The 18,312-nt window shown below is 33.2% G+C and overlaps 2 protein-coding genes across 2 annotated transcripts; both read left to right on the top strand.

The window, feature by feature from the left end:
• Nucleotides 1-7,498: 7,498 nt before the first annotated feature.
• LOC120080827 (probable acetyltransferase NATA1-like) lies at nucleotides 7,499-8,601 on the top strand. Its single transcript, XM_039035479.1, has one exon. It carries the CDS (start codon nucleotides 7,598-7,600, stop codon nucleotides 8,303-8,305), a length of 708 nt encoding a protein of 235 aa, XP_038891407.1. The 5' UTR covers nucleotides 7,499-7,597; the 3' UTR covers nucleotides 8,306-8,601.
• A 7,595-nt stretch (nucleotides 8,602-16,196) lies between these two features.
• On the top strand, nucleotides 16,197-18,258 carry LOC120080875 (lysM domain receptor-like kinase 3). Its single transcript, XM_039035536.1, has one exon. The coding sequence runs from the start codon at nucleotides 16,691-16,693 to the stop codon at nucleotides 17,981-17,983; it is 1,293 nt and encodes a 430-aa protein (XP_038891464.1). The 5' UTR covers nucleotides 16,197-16,690; the 3' UTR covers nucleotides 17,984-18,258.
• Nucleotides 18,259-18,312: the final 54 nt, after the last annotated feature.

Raw genomic sequence — 18,312 nt, 5'->3', positions numbered from 1 at the left:
GGTGATCCTTTTATTAGTATGGGTGAGAGTGGCCAGATTGCCAACTCAACATGCTTACCTTTTTGGGGAATTGTCTGATCTGGGAGTTGGGAACTTAATCCACAAGATGGAATTTACTTCTTTCCCAAAACAGGGATAAGTAGAGAGATTGCTCCCTTAAGGGCTGATTCCGGGGTCTGAACATAGTGGCCACAGTTTCTCTTTGGAGTAGAGGACTTAGTCATAGTAGAACTATGACTTATGTTCATTAGAGGGATCAATGTACCTAAGGAGTTTGATGTAACTATAGGGGCATAACAGTTATTGGCCCAACTGTACTTACGAGCGATCTGTGAAGGGTTGTTGCACTTCTGATTGGTTAAGATGGACACATAATATATCTGTGGTAAGGAGAGTTTAGCTGTCGGTCTTTAGTGGATTGTCTAGCAGTTAACGGATGGTGGATCTCGTGACTAAAGAGTTTAGTCAGTTATTCACGCACCGTTGGAGCTTCGAGCTACAGGTCCATAAGGTCCCCTTGGTAGCTCAATGGATTCAATTAAGGATCAATTCTTGGTATTGATTTGAAATGTTTAAATTGACAAGAGTTATTTGATTATATATGATATGATCGGTATGATGTATGAGATACATCTAGTGGAAGATTGATGTAAATGAGATTTACATTAAGTACCATGGAATAGAAAAAGAACTATGAATTATATGTTTCATGAGATGAAATATTAAGACTATCGGTTATAAATATAGTATGATAAGTTGGTTATCATTTATATTTATAATAATATTAATTATTGGATAATTAAATCTTTTTCTCTAATAACCAATTGAATGGGAGGTTATTGGTGGTTCATGGTAACCGTGAGATAAAAGGAAAATTGTTTTCCTAATTTTAGAAAGTTTTTATCAAAATTGATTTTGGAGATTTTCTCTCTCGGAAAAAGAATCTCACGGAAGCTGTTAAGTAAATAAGATTTACTAAGCGACAGTTTAACAAAGGTAAACAATCGTGTAGTGTTTGTAAGCGTTAGACATGGAACTAAGCATGAGCTAAACAATCACTTAGCTTTTGCTAGACGATCGTTTAGCTTTTGCTAAACGATTGGGCATCAACCTATACGATAGGTTCAGCCTTCTCCCACTTGCTCAATCGTTTAAACGATTGTTGATTCCTCCATTTTTCTGCCTCAATCCAAGTCCACACAGAGCCCACCCTCTGGATTCTCACATTGAGAATACCAAGGTAGCCTTATTGGTGTTGTCATACTCAACTCGATACCGTCGAGGTTCTGTGGAGGTCGTTCATGTTGTTGGGGTGTTCGTGACTGAGGCGATCGCTGAGTTCAAGTGCGCGAAGTTTATGCAGTGTAACGGTCATGTTGTTCGAGCGTTCAAGGTTGCTGTGTTCGAGTGTTCGTGATCAAGGAGCGTGGAGACGAGTCTAAAAATGTATGTTGAAATTTCTTCTTGATCATTTGTAGTTTCATGTTGTAATTTCTGTATTGATTGCATAACCGTATGTTTGTGTTTACGACTGTAATTGTAATGTTCATACATGATTGTAATTTGGAATGATCATTTTCACTGCTCATGGAAATCCTCGGGATCGATTTCCTTCATTCTCGATGTGAGAATCCATAAGTGTGGGCTCTGTGTGGACTTGTTAGAGGAAGAGATCGGAGGAACAATCGTGTACATGATTGAGCAAGTGGGAGATGACAAGGTCTATTGTATAGACAATGCCCAATCGTTTAAGAAAAGCACTACGATCATTTAGCTAATCAACCAGCTGAGTGACTGTCGTGTAGAGTCACTCCACGATCGTCTAGTCTCTCTTCAGCTGTCGTTTAGTAAATCTAATTTACTTGACAGCCAATTGTGAGAATTTTTCGAGAATAGAAACTTTCAATTCAACCATTAAAATTAGGAAAATATTTTTCCTTTCATCTCACAGTTACCATGAAACCACCATAACCTCCCACTCAATTGGTTATTAGAGAAAAAGAGATATTATCCAATAATTAATAATCATAGTTTTAATATTTCATCTCATGAAACATATAAACCATAGCTCTTTTTCTATTTCATGGTACTTAATGTAAATCTCATTTACATTAATCCTCCATTTGATGTATCTCATACACCACACCGATCATATCATATACAATCGAATTACCTCTTGTCAATTTGAGCATTTCAAATTAACACCAAAAACTGATTCTCAACTTGAATCCGTTGAGCTACCAAAGGGACCTTATGGACTTGTAGCTCGAAGCTCCAACGGTACGTGAATAACTTACTAAACTCTTTAGTCACGGGATCCACCATCCGTTAACTGCTAGGCACTCTACTAAAGATCGACAGTTGAACTCTCATTACCACAGATATATTATGTGTCCATCTTAATCAATCAGCAGTGCGACAACCCTTCACAGATCGCTCGTAAGTACAGTCAGCCAATAACCGTTATGCTCCTTTAGTTACATCTAACTCCTTAAATACCACTTATCCCTCTAATGAGCATAAGTCATAATCCTACTATGACTGAGTCGTCTCTTTCAAAGAGAAGTTGTGGCCACTATGTTCAAACCCTGAAATCAATCCTTAAAGGAGCAATCTATCTACTTACCCCTGCTTCGGGGAATGAGTGAATTTCATCTTGTGTAACTGAGTTCCCAACTCCCAAATCAAACAAGTCCCCAAAAAGGTAGGCATGTTGAGTTGGCAATCTGGCCACTCTCATCCATACTAATCAAAGGACCGCTCTTAAAGGTAGGAGTTTCCAAAACACTCAGGATTGAGGTCATGCTACCTATAGTCGTTTAGGTGAGATGTAAGTCTCCAGTATCAACGATGTTATATACAGAGACAAATCATCTCGTGGTCCGGTCTTATACAAACTCTTTATATAGGACACCTTGGCTCGCATGTCTCCACATGAATGGTCAAGATCTACCATCTGTAGTAGTTCACAACACTTGTAAACCTCTACAAAGCAGGCCGTATCCGTAGTGTCACAAGGATCAGGAATACCTCATTTATCCTTATACTACATACCTATTTAGGTTATTGATGACAGGCAGAAATGCACGTCATTATAGTTCTTTTATTTAGAATTATGAGGGCTGTTAAGTAGAAGATGCGGCGATTATATTAAGAATTCATGAGAAAACGAGCTTGCTGCGGTCGGCATTAAGAATATCAGCTAACCCACTTTTATGCATTTTTATGCTTTCAATTGTCTATCTTTGTAGCTAATGCAGGAAGCAGTCGCATGAGCGGGAGCCAGGCTATCATAAAGACAACCGCATGCAGGGAATCTCTCCATCGCAGAGGCGAACGCATACGTTCGACACATGGATGTTGCGGCCATCAACTGCATGCATCCATCGCATAGAAGTTGCGGCTGTCAAGCGAATGCGGTCATCGCAAAGAGATTACGGCTACAGAATAATAACCATAATAGAGGGATGACTGCAAGGGTGGTGGAATGCGTTGATACTCCAGAAACCAAGCATGAATGCATACCTCAAGAGTAAAAAAAGGTGTGTTGACATTTCACCTACCACACCGTTAGCAGCAGAGATTTAGAGCAGGTCCATCACGTCCATCACGCCGTTAGCTGCAGAATTTCAAAGAATGACCATTAATGTTGTCAGCGATCAAACTCTATAAATAGAAGCCATTGAGCAGAACTTCAAATTATCCAAGGTTTTCCGCCTAAGGTTCTCTACCTTAGGGTGGATCCTTGTGATCCAGACCAAAGCGTGAGAAGATAGTCTTGAGAGTTCTTCATCTCTTCAATCATTTCGAGTGACGACTGGAGCCTTCGCTGGAGTTAAAGTTCGAGAGAGTCTACTCCACCACTCATCCATGGAACCATCGGCAGCCTTGACACACATCTGATGGAAGCAAGACATTGCTTCCATCTGGCCCTCCGTTCTCTTCTATCTTTGTATTGTATTACATTATGGCTTAAAAGATTAATACATTTTGTGATCAATGCATTTCTATATTTTCCTTCAATTCCATCTCCATCTTCATTTACTTAAGCATCCTTTACTTTCATTGCATCACTAAGTAAGACTGCTAGAGTATCACATACTTAATCATGCGGCATAGGAATATGAAGCATGTAGCAAACCACCGGGAGGTGTACGTTGCGCGAGTGTTGTGAGAAAATCTTATTTGTTTAATGTGAAGATGTAGCAATGTTTGTTTATAAACCGATGCAATGTTTGTCTATGAGTAGAATCAGCAGCAACCAACTGCCCGGGAGGGTAAGTAGTTGATCGCATTAAGCAATGTAAGCAAGTGTTCACTAGAGATAGGAATAATCTTACGTCAACCATGTTTATGTGGTTACCTTGTCTTATGAGTGCATCATTCATCATTTAGGCATACTTGGGAGAGTATTCTAAAGACCAAATCTAGACTCGAGAGAGCGGATTGGATCACATAAGCAAGAATGGGGAACTTAGGAATAAGCTCCATTTGCTATTACACAACGTATGCACCCTTTAAGTGGGATATGGTGGTATGCGGTCATCTTGTTTATGTGTGAGAGCACGTGAGCGAGAATAGAGACTTAGAAATAAGGCCTCGCGACATTATCGCATATACATCGCATGCGTCTTAGTCAAGTGTGTATAACATGATCACATAGCTTGCGTTGGCTAGGGTTGCCCTTGCGGTCAAGCTTAGTATTGCAGTGAAGACATCCTCGCCATTTTATCTATTTTTTCATGCATATTACTATGCGATAATAATTGTTGTATCTCTACCTCTCGGTCATACTTCCACCGCTTAATCTGATAGTTAGAAGTAGGAGTAGTGCATAGCTCATAACCCTCAACATTCTTTTATTCTTCGCCACAAACACATTACCATACAATATTTAGCTACAAGTCCCTGAGTTCGACTTGGATCATCCGAGAAACTTGCGATCTCGTTATACTTGGCAAGAGCGCAAGAAAACTTGTGATAAGAACGCATGGCCATTGCATAAGAGATTAACGCATACTTTCCATTCTAACGCATGACCACTGACGCATAACCTAAGACATGCATCATAATATGCGCTTCCATATTTCATCATCAGTTATCACTTAAGGCATGATCCACTTGTATATCTCATATACATGCTTAAGTTTACATACAATAACCATGAAGCTTTGTTTATTGGATATGAGTAGATGCCAGATAAAATAACTCTTATTTTATTCATAATAATATGTATATATTACAAACAATGAGACTCCGAGAGAATTAGGACATCAATCCCAACAACTTAAAGAAAGGTTCTTCAAAGGTTTGTATACTTTATCCCTTGTTTGTTCATTTATAAGAAGCATGTTGTAATTTATAAACATAATCTGTTCTCGTTGGACTGTAATAGTTTAAGTTCTTTCTTGATAGAACTTGGAATGATCCACTTCCGCTCATTAGATCTCTATATTTAGATTTCCTTCAGTTATATAATGAGACTAAACATTTCGTGGTCCGGTCTTATACAAACTCCTTTGTATAGAATATCCCTACTCATATATCTCCACATGAATGATCAGGATCATATCATTTGTAGCACTTTACAACAATTGTAACATCTACAAAGAGGTTCATACTCGTAGTGTCACTAGGATAAGATATCCAACTTTATCCATCTACTAAAGACATTTTAGGTTATCACTTAAACATGATCCACCCGTATGTCTGTACATACATGTTTAAGCTACAAGATAACCTTGGATGTTAGTTTCTTGGTTTGTGGTTAATGCAACTAATTTTAAAATAAAACATCATATATTTTATTATATAAATAAAATTTTTGTACAATACAATTACAAACTATAGGACCCTACAAGATTTAGGGCATCAACCCCAACACAATAAACACATAACTTATCTATAGTGCAAAAAGTGCAGCTGTCAGTCTATAGTAGAGTGACCGACCGTTAATAGAAGTTGATTAATTCAATTAAAGAGTTTAATAGAATAATCAAGTACCATTTGAGCTTCAATCTATAGGTCTATAAGGTCCCCTCGTTAGCTCAATTGAGATTAAAGAGAATCGAATTAATTTGGATTAATTTGAATTATTCAAATTAATAAAGGAAATTAATTATATGAGATATATTTAATATAAAATTATTTATATGAGATATAATTTTATAAAGTTTCATTGGAGAGAAAATGAATATTTGAATATGGTTCAACTATTAAAATTAATATGAATTTGATTCATATTAAATATTATAGGTTAAATGAGATAATATTAAATTATATGTTATATTATATGTGACATAAATATAAACTATAGGTTATGTATTATATTAGATATAACATATGTTTCTTTTAATATATGATATTAAATTAGCTTATATAATTAATGGATGAATTAAAGAAAAATTAGTTTTTGTTTAATTAAATAATTTAGTTATTAGGGAAGGAAGTTATTTGATAAATTTTTTTTTCTTCCTCATTATTCTCTCATTAACTAATATATGGAAGTGAGAAGAGTTGAATCTTTCATCTTCCTCTTCAATTCTAGTATAAATATAGGTGTTGTGATGAGATTCTTTGCTTTCTCAAATCAAGAACATTCATCTCTTTTTCCAAATTAATCTTGAAGCTCACATACTCTCAACGATTCTCTACTCCGAGAACACCAAGGTTTCTGCATGTTGGTGTCCGATTGATTGAAAAATTTGCTACGTTTTTTGTGGCTCATGAGTTCGAAAGGAATTCGAAGAGTCCGCAATTTCGAGAGGAACGTGAATGTTTTTGTCTTCAAGGGTATGTGATCCTCGGATCTCTTCTTCCTCTTTAATTTCTAAACAAAAGCATGCTTATTAGATTATGTATATATCATTATCGTCCTTTGTGTTTTTTGTATATTCTGTAAAATTAGAATTGGGATACAATCACTTTTGTAATAGGTACTTTCGTATCCTTACAAAATGATTGATTGACCCAAAAGTAAACTATTGTGTGGAGGTAAATTTAGGACCATGTGTGCTCTGGTACCATGTTAAATCATCGATTGATCAAAAAACTTAAGCTAAATAGCAAAGGTAAATTTAATAATATATCATTTAACACTTTTCTTCACTTATGGGCTTGAAGCAAGCAGAAGACTCAACAAGCGAAAATGAATATTAATTAGAAAAGATATAATATTGAGGTTTGAATACAAACTCTCTCGAATTACCTATTTTGATATTATATTAAATCATCAACGAACAAAGCTTAAGCTCTTGGACTACTAGACGTATAACATTTAAGGAAAAGTCATCCTATCTTAATGTGGTTATTCCACGATTAGAATATTTTAATTTATCATTTAGCCAAATCAATTATTGTAACTTTATGGAGCTTTGGATTAAAGGTTTACTTGAAGTGAGTGATGTGAGTGACTCAGCGAATATCCAGAAAATTCCAGATTAATAATATTAAAAAGTCAAATTTACCCTTTGAATTCGGTTAAAACCCAATCCCCCCATTGCCTCTATTCCTCACCTTACAAGTAAAACCGCTGCTTCAATTTCTCAGTAACGTCACTCGGACCGATCGGCTTTCAGTTTCTCTAGCTTCACCGATAATGGCCGCCGCCGCTCCTCCGCCGCCGCCCACCCCAACCCCGACTCCGCCCTCCACAGTTCCAGCCGATTCAACTCCAATTGGTCACCCTCTCTTCTCCCGAGTCCGTCTCGCGGGCCCCTCCGACGTCCCTCACATTCACAAGCTCATTCACCAAATGGCCGTCTTTGAACGCCTCACTCATCTCTTCTCCGCCACCGAATCTTCTCTCTCCGCCAATCTCTTTTCCTCTCCGCCGTTCCGATCCTTCACCGTTTTCATCCTCGAAGTTTCCCCTAAACCCTTCCCCGAAAACTCCCCTCATGACTCTAACCCTAATTACACCCCCGTCGTTCGCATCATCAATTCTGACCTCCCTGTGGAAGATCCAGAACGGGAGATTTTCAAATCGGAAAACGAAAATGTTGTGGTTGCTGGATTTGTTCTGTTTTTCCCCAACTTCTCAACCTTCTTAGGAAAGCCTGGCTTCTATGTGGAGGATATCTTCGTGAGAGAGTGTTATCGGAGGAAGGGTTTGGGGAAAGTTTTGCTGTCGGCGGTGGCAAAACAGGCCGTGAAAATGGATTACGGTCGAGTGGAGTGGGTGGTGCTTGATTGGAATGTGAATGCGATTCGGTTTTATGAGGAAATGGGTGCTCAAATTTTGCCGGAGTGGAGAATCTGTAGACTCACCGGCGATTCTCTTCAGGTTTATGGAAATGATAACTGAAATTAGTGGAGGTTTTGCCTTTTCCCCCATTTTCTGGCTTTTTATTACACTTGAAGAAACTTGAGAGAAATGCCTGATGTATTTTCCATTTGGATATCTTCTTATCTGAGTATGGTTTTAGTTGAAGTTAATCTCTGAAACGTTGCTTCTTTTTGGTGGTTGTTTGTTGATCATGTTCTGTTTATCATCTTCATTTTCTGCCTTTGTCATCAACATTATTCTGCTCCGTTCTGATGTAGGTTTTTCTCGTTGTCTCTAATTTTACTTAGAAATGAGCAATGAAAAAGTTTCTGTAACGCTTTTCCAATTCTATGTGTGTCTTTCAAACCCACCATGGATAGTTGATTGTGATCACTGAAATTTAAGCCCTTGATCAAGTAATTGCATTTAGTATCCTTCTTTCCTCTTGTTGCCTCCTTTCTGAAGGGTCGAAGGACATTTTGTTTTGGTGTCTTTTTATGATGGGGTAACAATTTAGGAGTTCTTTTTTTGTTTATATTGATACTCCAATGTGCTTTGCGTTGTTATCAAATGACCCGAGTTACTAATCTTTTCCTTAAATCATATATCACCTATACCACTCATATCGCTCTCGCTACTTTCTCCGTCCCTCATTGCGCTCCTTTCTCCCCTTTGCATCACTCGTGCTCGCTACTTTCGCCCGTTTCTCCCTTGCGCTTCATCCTTCTAACCGTGGTTCTTTCTTCTTCCTTCCCTCTCTCTCGCTTATACATGTGGCCATTGTTCGACCATTCATCACTCGTTTCCATGGTCGCTCATGCTCGCACTTCAGACCACTGATTCACCCTTCATCACCTACTTCAACGAACCATTGCACTCATATTTTTAGCCACTTTCCAACCGTTTATCGTGAGTACGAGGATCTGAATGAGGAACGTGAGGATTTGAAGAGGAAGAAGAGAAACATGAGTGTGGATATGAGGAGGAGCTAGCGAAAAGTTTGGTTTTCATTGTTTTCATAATCTAGTTTATGTAAGTCATTCCTATAAATATCTCAACAGTTTTAGTTGCCTACCTTATCTAAGGAATTTTTTTAATTGCATTAATTTAGAATAGATTTGGTAATCATTTGATTTTTTGTTTTTATTTTAGAAAATTAACTTCATGGACATTACTTTCCTCCCAATTTTTTCCTTTGTTATCTACTTAGCCAACTTAAGTAACATTTAAAAATTTGTTTTTCTTTTTAAAATTTGGAAAGAATTCAATCATTATATTTAAAGATGTAAAATTTTCAAAAATAAAATAAAATGGTTACTAAATAGAATTTTAATGTTTGAATTTTATGATTTTCCGGCTGTCATTAAAACTTGAGCAAACTACAAATTTTAAAATTTAAAAGCTAAGCCTGTACTTTAACCTAAATGTAGTAGAAAATTGATGACATTTTTTTTTTTAATGGTAGACTAAATTGTTAAATAATGGTTACATAATGTTGACACTCAATTATTAGCTTACGTACAAGTACTTTTTAAATCTTTTAAAACAAAGAAAAACACAATTCTTGTAACTATTCTGTTAAAAAGAAATGTGTTCGTGAACCTTTTAAAAAATAAAATGTATAAAGTTTCGTATGAATATAAAATTTAAATTCAACATGCAATCTTTAAGTCCAAGAATGAATAAAAAAATGCTATATTATGTTTAGGGAAAAAATAATAGCTAAACAATAAACTAAAATGAATTAGACTATGTTGGATGATTATCTGACTTTTGTTTTCTTTTTTGAAAATTGTCTTTATTTTCTCACAATTTTTTATAAAATTTTCATATTTCCTACTTAAACCTAGAATTCTTAGCTAATTTTCAAAAACAAAAATACATTTTTGAAAAAATTATTTTTTTTATTAAAAAAATAGCTTTGATTTTCAAAAACAATCCTAAAATTTCGATAACCACACAAAAAATTACTAGAATACTGGATACAATTGATATTTACATACTTTAATTTTTTTAAAAAAAATCAATACTTTGTTTGATAATTATTTTATTTTGTTTGATAATTATTTTGTTTTTTATATTTTTAATTTTTGAAAATTAAATCTATAAGAACGATAATTTTACTTTTAAATTTTTTGTTTTATTATCTACCTTTTATCAATGTTCTAAAAAATCAAGTCAAATTCATAAGGAAAAAAATATAAAGTTTTTTTTTAAAAAAAAAATTGAAATTTTATTTAGAATTCAACTCTTTTATTAAAGATAGTTAAAATTTATTTTAAGAAATTGGGAAGATATAGATTTAATTTTCAAAAACGAAAAAGTTAAGATTCTATATGATATCTATTTTGTTTTTTGTTTTTAATTTTTGAAAATTAAATCTATTTTCTTTCCATTTCTTAAAATCATGTGTATCTTTCTTAAGTACAATAATTGATTTTTTAATCAAATTTAAAAAACAAAAACAATATTTTGAAAATAATTTTTTTTTTTTTTTTTTTTTTTAGTTTTCAAATTTTAGCTTAGTTTTTGAAATCATTAGTAAAGGTAGATTACAGATGAAGAAATTTTGAGATGAAAATAGTGATTATAGATTAATATTTCAAAAGTAAAAATTAAAATATAAAAGATTATTAAATGGGATCTAAATCATCATCAAAGGAGATTTAAATGAATATGAAAGGAAGGATGTTTTTTTTGTAAGGTGTAACATCTTGAGAAACAAAAGAAACTTGAAAGTGTCAACAAACAATTCATTGTATCTTACTTGCTCCTTCTCTATACCAAAAAGTGGTGTGTATTTGTAGAAGAGATGAGACATAAGAGTTTGGGGTTTCAAAGTATCTTCTTTTGAGAACTTTACGTGGGGTATGTTTGTTTGGTAAGAAACCACATGTGCATGTCTTTTTGTAAAGTCTATGTGATTACAAATCTCGAAAGGACGATATTAGTTATAATTATATTCTCAACCTTAGATTATAAAAATCGAAATTAGGTTTTCAAATATTTAATAGTAAAAATTGAACATTTAAACTTATATAATTATTAAAATCAAGCTCCTAAATCAATTTGATGTTAATCTAAAAAAAAAACTAGTTCTCTACTCAAAGTTTAAACACTCTACAAGTAAGTTGATCAATCTTATTTTGAATGATTGAGCATGCAACTCAACACATGAATAGCAACATTCAAGAAGTTCTACTGGCTAAACTTGAAAGCATAAAGGCCAAATTTGGTTTATTGAAAAATTTATCAAAACCATGAGGCAATGCTTTAATAGTCTCTCAAAGAAAGCTTTAAAAAAACCTTCACTTGAAATATCATAAAAAAGATAAAATAGAAAAAAGCTAAAACTATATCAAACTCATTAAATGAAATACAAATAATAATTTGATGTCTTGAACGACTCATGTCAAGTAAGATGAGGATTTAAACCTCTTATCTTTTTAGTGGATGATATATAACAACTTTATCAGTCGAGTTATACTTATATTGACAAATTTCATTTTGTTGCTTAATTCTTAAAAAAAAAAAAATTGTCGATTTGATTATATCTTGAAGGTACGAGAGATTTTGAGCTCAAGGAAAATTAAATACTAATCACCACTCGACTACGTTTACTTTAGCTTATCTTTATGAAATTTGATTTTAATACACGTGCTCTATATTAGTGGGTTAAGTTATAATATGGATTACTTTGAAACTGTGTTGAATATTGTGGATTGTGGGCAAAAACATCATTGGGTGAGCCAAAAGAAAGATGCCCAATTTTTCTAAGATGGAAAAATTCAAGATAAGAGTTGGCCACACCCACCCTAAAGTTGCAACTTTCGTTTAATTTCCACTAGACATATTACTTTACAAGAAATATCAGGGTAAATTATACTTAGGGATGGGATTTTATTCGAGTTTCCAAAATTAATACTTTTAGTTGTTGAGATTTGAATTTAACTTTTATTTAATCTGTGAACTTTAAAAATAGATATGTTTAGTTATTGATATTTATGCTCGATTTCTAATTCAATTATGAAATTTGAAATTAAATTTAGTTACATTCGTTCCTAAAACTCGTTTAAAAAATACATATTAATAATACCTATTCAATCTAAGTTGAAATCCTATTATTATTTTGTTAGGTCAACTAACAATCAATTCCTTGCTTAAGCTATTTAGTAATCTCAAAAGTTAGAGATCAGGTTGAAATCAAATCCAAACTAATTTAAGAACTAAACATAAAATAATCAAACGTACAAGTTTTTAAATTTCAATGATCATATAGAAACTAAATTCAAATCTTGGATGTTCAAATCATTAGATTTAAAACTCATGAATCAAATAGAAATCGATTTAAATTTTAAAGATCGAGATCTAGTTTGATAATGATTTAATTAGGGCAATTTAATAACGAAGCTTTTCAATTTGTTGTTTTTTTAAAATTAAATGTATAAAAAGTATTTATAATTATACTTTGTTTCCTTTATTGTTCACATTTTCAAAAAATCAAGTCAAAATTTATAAATTAAAAAATTATTTTTAAATTTTAGTTTAAAATTCAAATGTGCATTTTTAGAGAAGGTTGGAAGCTTACCCAAAATGATGAGAAAATTATTATTATTTTTTAAAATAGAAAATTAAAGAACAAAATAGTTAATTTTTCATTTTTCTTAAATATATTTTATTTTCTCACAATATCTTTACTACACTTTTCATTGAAGAAATATTTGAATTCTTAATCAAATTACACAAACAATAATAAGTGGGTGAATATTTGAAACTTGGAGTTAGAGAGTAGGAGGAATATTTGAATTACACACCTCTTCATCACTAATTCATATAATATATGTCAGTTAAGCTATATTTATTTTGGCGAAACGTTGAAATGTTTGAGATATAAAAATTAAGTCTATATATTATAATGGGTTGAATTTATAGTTTGAAAAATGTTGAAATATTATATTATATTATTAATTAGTTCATGCACTATGATGAGTAGGAATAAATTTGAAATGGCCAAAATTACTTTTGACATATTTAATCATTCGAAATCAATTCTTTTTTTATTATTTTATTTTGCCCTTTCTAACAAAATTTTTGTACAATTAAAATTGATTTTGAATAATAAAAAAAAGTATTTTCAATTGATTTTCAAAATAACAAAAGTAATTTTGACTATTTTAGAATCATTCCCAATCACGCTATAATTCTATTTTTGTCTCAGCATTAAAAGTGTATAATATAGCTAAATACTAAAATGAAAAAAAAAAATAAATTACACTTAAAAGTTTGACAATTGTGTGGGTAAAAGTTCGAATCATCCACCTTTGAAATAGTAATCAGTGTCCTAATCACTAACTACATTATATATATATATTATTTTCTTTAGTTTAATAATATTCGAGTTCAATAATGACATTCTTCGATACATACTTCATATCCGTTGAACTATTTTGACGTAGACAAATATATTTTTTACTTTACATATAAATCTTTTAATATTTCACTAATAATACGTTACTTAATTGATTGAGTTGGATGGTGAATACCCATTATCCAAGTTGGATTACTGGGAGAGGTTTGATTTATTAGTATTAATTTTGCATTTATTTGTGTTTATAATGAGTAAATGAATTAGAAACATCGTGTTTATGTACATAAAAGTCTTGGCATACATCATCAATGATCTCACTTATTACGTATAAACTTCTCGAAAGGCGGCTCCAAAACTTTGTTCACAATTCAACTTTTCTGTTGTTCTTTGCAGAATGTTCTTAGAACAAATGTTATTTAATCGTTACACATTTTTTTACTTTAAATTATGGATAATGATTAGGTGCTAATTTAGATCGCATCTCATGTTCCCTTTTTTTATCACATTAAAAATAAAATAAAAATAATTTAATTTTTAAAAAAATGTATATCACATGACATTTTACTAGCAACCTCTAAGTTTTTTTTTTTTTAAAAAAAAACATTATTATGTTTCAAAGGTTAAATTACAAATTTACTCTCTAAAAGAAGAATATATGAGAATTTTGTAATATCGTAGAGTATTTTTTCAAAAAAAAAAAAAAAAAGAAAAAGAAAAAAAAACTATTGTATTTTTACAATTGTGTCAGTTTTCATAGTTACGGTAGTTACGGAGTTATATGTTTTTTAGTCACGATAACTAGAGTATAAAAATTTGAACCTTCAATTTCAAAAAATGTTAATTACCACCGAGTTATATTCATTTGATAGTTATGATGTTATATTATTAGAAAGCTAATATGGTATATATCTTAATGTATTCATGGACTAGCTAATATAATATTGGTTAATGTTGGAGGATTTGATTTAGGGGAAAAAAAAGTTATGCTTAGTTTCGTTATGTTACTGTAAAGTTAGTTTAAAATTAGATTTATTTCAATTTTCATGTTTATATTTAAATAGTCTTTAAAGTTTATAAAGTATGTAATAAATTTATAAAATTTTAATTTAGTGTCTAATAGATCTCTAATTTTATATATGTTCAATTGACTCTTGAATCTTTAATTTTGTGTCTAATAAATCTCTTAATCTAGTAATATTTAAAGTTAACTAATATTGAAATGTTGTATTTAATATGACGTTAAACTTTTATAGATATCCAAAATGTAAATCGAGAATTTGAACTCTATTTATTTCTTTGTAATATTCTTTTTTTTGCTGTTTCTTTCTTTTTAAACGAATTATAGGAAGTCCTTTTGTAAATATAGGTTTTCTTAATATCTATTGAGCCTTTTATTTATTTTTCTATCTTTTGACATTAGTTCCCGATGATATTGAAATTGAAAAAAGAAAAAAAAAACACGAAGAATTGTTGATATTTTGATTATCATTTATTAATTGAAATAAAAAATGACAACTAATTTGCGAAATGATGATATCATTTTCCATATTGTCTTTAGAATTCTTTATTATTTTTTAAGACGATAAATAATGAGTTTGAATTAATATTTGAAAAAGTTTGTATATATTTTGATGTTAAGTACTTAACTTTTATCACCTATAAAAATTAAAGTCTGCATTATAACCATCGACGTATAATAAATGGTGTTTATATTTTAAAGAAATTCACATACAATTTTAACCAACATAATACAATTGACATATAAATATGTTAACGATCAAGAAATTTATTGTACATGTTTTTCTTTTTTATCTCCTATTATACTAAAAATAAATAAATAACTCTTGTAGGCATTTCAGAAGATTAAAAGCTAAAATTAAAAGTTGAGAATTCTAGTAGAAATGAAATTTAATTTAATGTCTAACAATAAGTTAATTGTTTTTAATCTTCTTTACTATTTTAAAGATTAGGTGTGTTTATGGGTTGAGTTAGATTCGATTGAGACATTTTTTTTAATCCAACATAATTGTCCCCATTGTAAAATTTTCAACACAACCAACCTTTATTAAATAATAAACTCAACCCAATCCAATCACGAAATACTTGAGTTTGGTTGGTTCGGTTATTTGGATCATTTGTTCAAAAAGAAAAATATTTTAAGAAAAGTGAAATGCTAATATTCGCTTGCAGTCTCATTCTCCTACCCCTTTCTAGGGAGAAAACAAAAATCCAACGCTCAAAACTCACATCTCTTGCTTTTGTCCAACGCATTAAATCGGTGAAAATGAAAAACCAATTGACTAAATAGAACCATGTTCTAACGAAAATCCATACATATGACGATCTGACAATCTTTCAGATCCCTTTTCAATGAGTTCAAGACCTCTTCGATGTACACATGACCAACCACCACTGTGCAATAATCGAGAAAGGAAGAGGACAAAAAAGATTAAAAATATTTAGATAATATTGAAATATGTCAATAATGATATAAGTAAAATGACAAAAAAAAAATTAAGTTTAAAAAAAGTGAGGCTCGCCTCAGGCTAGGGGCACAAAAATCATTAAGCTTCGATCTGTCTACCCAAACTTTGCCTTGGAAAGAAAAGAAACAAATAAAACCTCAAATTTTAATTTTGTATATATAAATACATCACATTAATTAATTAATTGAGTATAAATTTCTCGGTAAGAACCGAACCCCACAACACCCGCGTGGAATTGCCGAAGAAGAAAATTCTCGTACGATTTTTTTCGTTAATTAATTTATTCAAGAACCGTTTCTAAAAATCAGACGTTTGATCTCGTCTTCTTCTCCCTCGTTTTGAGTTTCGTCTTCTCCGATTGACAGTGACATTACTGAAAATCTTCAATCTCTGTTGCAGACCAAACCCTAATTTACCAAACCATCTGCATTTCCCCTTATCAACCGGCCGATTTCGACGCCGCCGTTTCCTCCTCCTTCTATGATTCTTCCCCCCAATCTCTCATCCTCTTTCATCCGTTCTACAAGTTCCTATGTTTTCTGATTTCCAATTTTGCATTTCGTCACTCCGATGTGCAAGTCTAAGAAGAGCACAGACGTGATCGATCCCGCTAGCCCTAGATCTTCTCGCCATCAACGAACCTCCAAATCCTACGCCTCTTCTTCCTATGCAGATCCTTCCGCTTCTGCCAATTTCACCAGCTACAATATCACCACCACCGATACTAAGTCCAGCACTAAGGGTTCCTCCAAATCTTCCGCTTCTAGTCGGGCTTCGCTTGCTAGTTTGAAAGATTCTCTTCCCGATAATCCTCTCATTTACGAGTTCTCTGAGATTCGTTCTGCTACCAACAATTTCCTCTCTAAACCGTTCTCCTCCTCCTCCTCGTCATCTTCCTGGCGGTGCTTAATTAGGGGAAAAGACGTTATTGTCTTCCAGCGGAAATTGCTTCGCCCGATTGAGCTGCCGGAGTTGAAGTATCAATTGTCTGTTATCTGCCGGAGCCATCATAACAGTTTGGTGAAGCTCCTTGGCGCGTCGATTTCGGGGAATTACGTTTATCTGGTGTATGAATTTATCGCTGGAGCAAGCCTGGCGGAATGTCTACGGAATCCGAGAAACCCCAATTTTACCGTCCTATCGACGTGGATTTCTCGGATGCAAATCGCTACGGATTTAGCGCACGGACTTGATTACATCCATCATTGTTCTGGATTGAACTCCAAATTCATCCACAATCACGTCAAGAGCTCCAGCATTGTAATCGCGGAGGAAACCCTAACTCCGAAGATTTGCCACTTCGGTACCGCGGAGCTCTGCGGCGAGTTAGCAATGGCAGAGGAGGAGAGGGAAGAAGAAGAAAGAGATGAATTAGAGATTACGACTTACAGGCGGCCGAAGCGGTCCAACAGTAAGAAGATGAAATTAGAAGGGACGAGAGGGTACATAGCGCCGGAGATGATGGCGAACGGGACAATGAGTCAGAAAGTCGACGTTTATGCGTTCGGAGTGGTGGTTCTGGAACTGATCTCCGGCAACGAGGCATTGAAGTACATTTTCGAGGAGGGGAATCGCGGCGGATATGTGAGACTGAGTGTGATAGAGACGGCAAGAAAGGCGGTGGAGGGTGGGATCGGGGGGGTTCGGACATGGGTTGACCGAAGATTGAGGGACTCTTTTCCGGTGCAGGTGGCGGAGAAAATGGTGGTTGTCGGGTTGGAATGCGTGGAAGAGGACCCAGATAAGCGGCCGGATATGGGTCGGGTCGCTGGAAAGATTTCGAAGCTGTTTCTGGAATCTAGCCGGTGGGCTGAAAGCATTGGGAAATCTGTAGACATGTCGGTTTCGCTTGCCCCTCGGTGAAAGGTGATAGTGAAACGACAGTCGGCACACACTGCCATTGCTTAAATTTCTTTTTTCTTTCTTTTTCTGATACCTCGTAACTAATTGATTTTTGTTTTATTGCACATATTTCCGGTGATTTTGGTTTATGGGGTAGGCTATTGGAAAAAGTGTTCATTAGATTCTTGGGAGATTTTAACCTTTTTTATTTTTTTATTTTTTTAATGGGGCGATTTTGGGATATTTGAACATTTATATGTACATTCTTTTTTATCTATTGAGATGAATTGTTTATACATGCAGAGGAATAAATGGGGTTCATATTTCGGGAATGATTTTTTCTTTTTTAA

This window comes from Benincasa hispida, chromosome 7 (genome assembly GCF_009727055.1).
Source record: "Benincasa hispida cultivar B227 chromosome 7, ASM972705v1, whole genome shotgun sequence".
NCBI lineage: Eukaryota > Viridiplantae > Streptophyta > Magnoliopsida > Cucurbitales > Cucurbitaceae > Benincasa > Benincasa hispida.
Note: the sequence above shows the minus strand (reverse complement) of the source record. Positions and strands in the feature narration are given on the sequence as shown.

Coding starts and splice junctions, on each gene's coding strand:
- LOC120080827 (XM_039035479.1), top strand. CDS start 7,598: ATGGCCGCCGCCGCTCCTCCGCCGCCGCCCACCCCAACCCCGACTCCG.
- LOC120080875 (XM_039035536.1), top strand. CDS start 16,691: ATGTGCAAGTCTAAGAAGAGCACAGACGTGATCGATCCCGCTAGCCCT.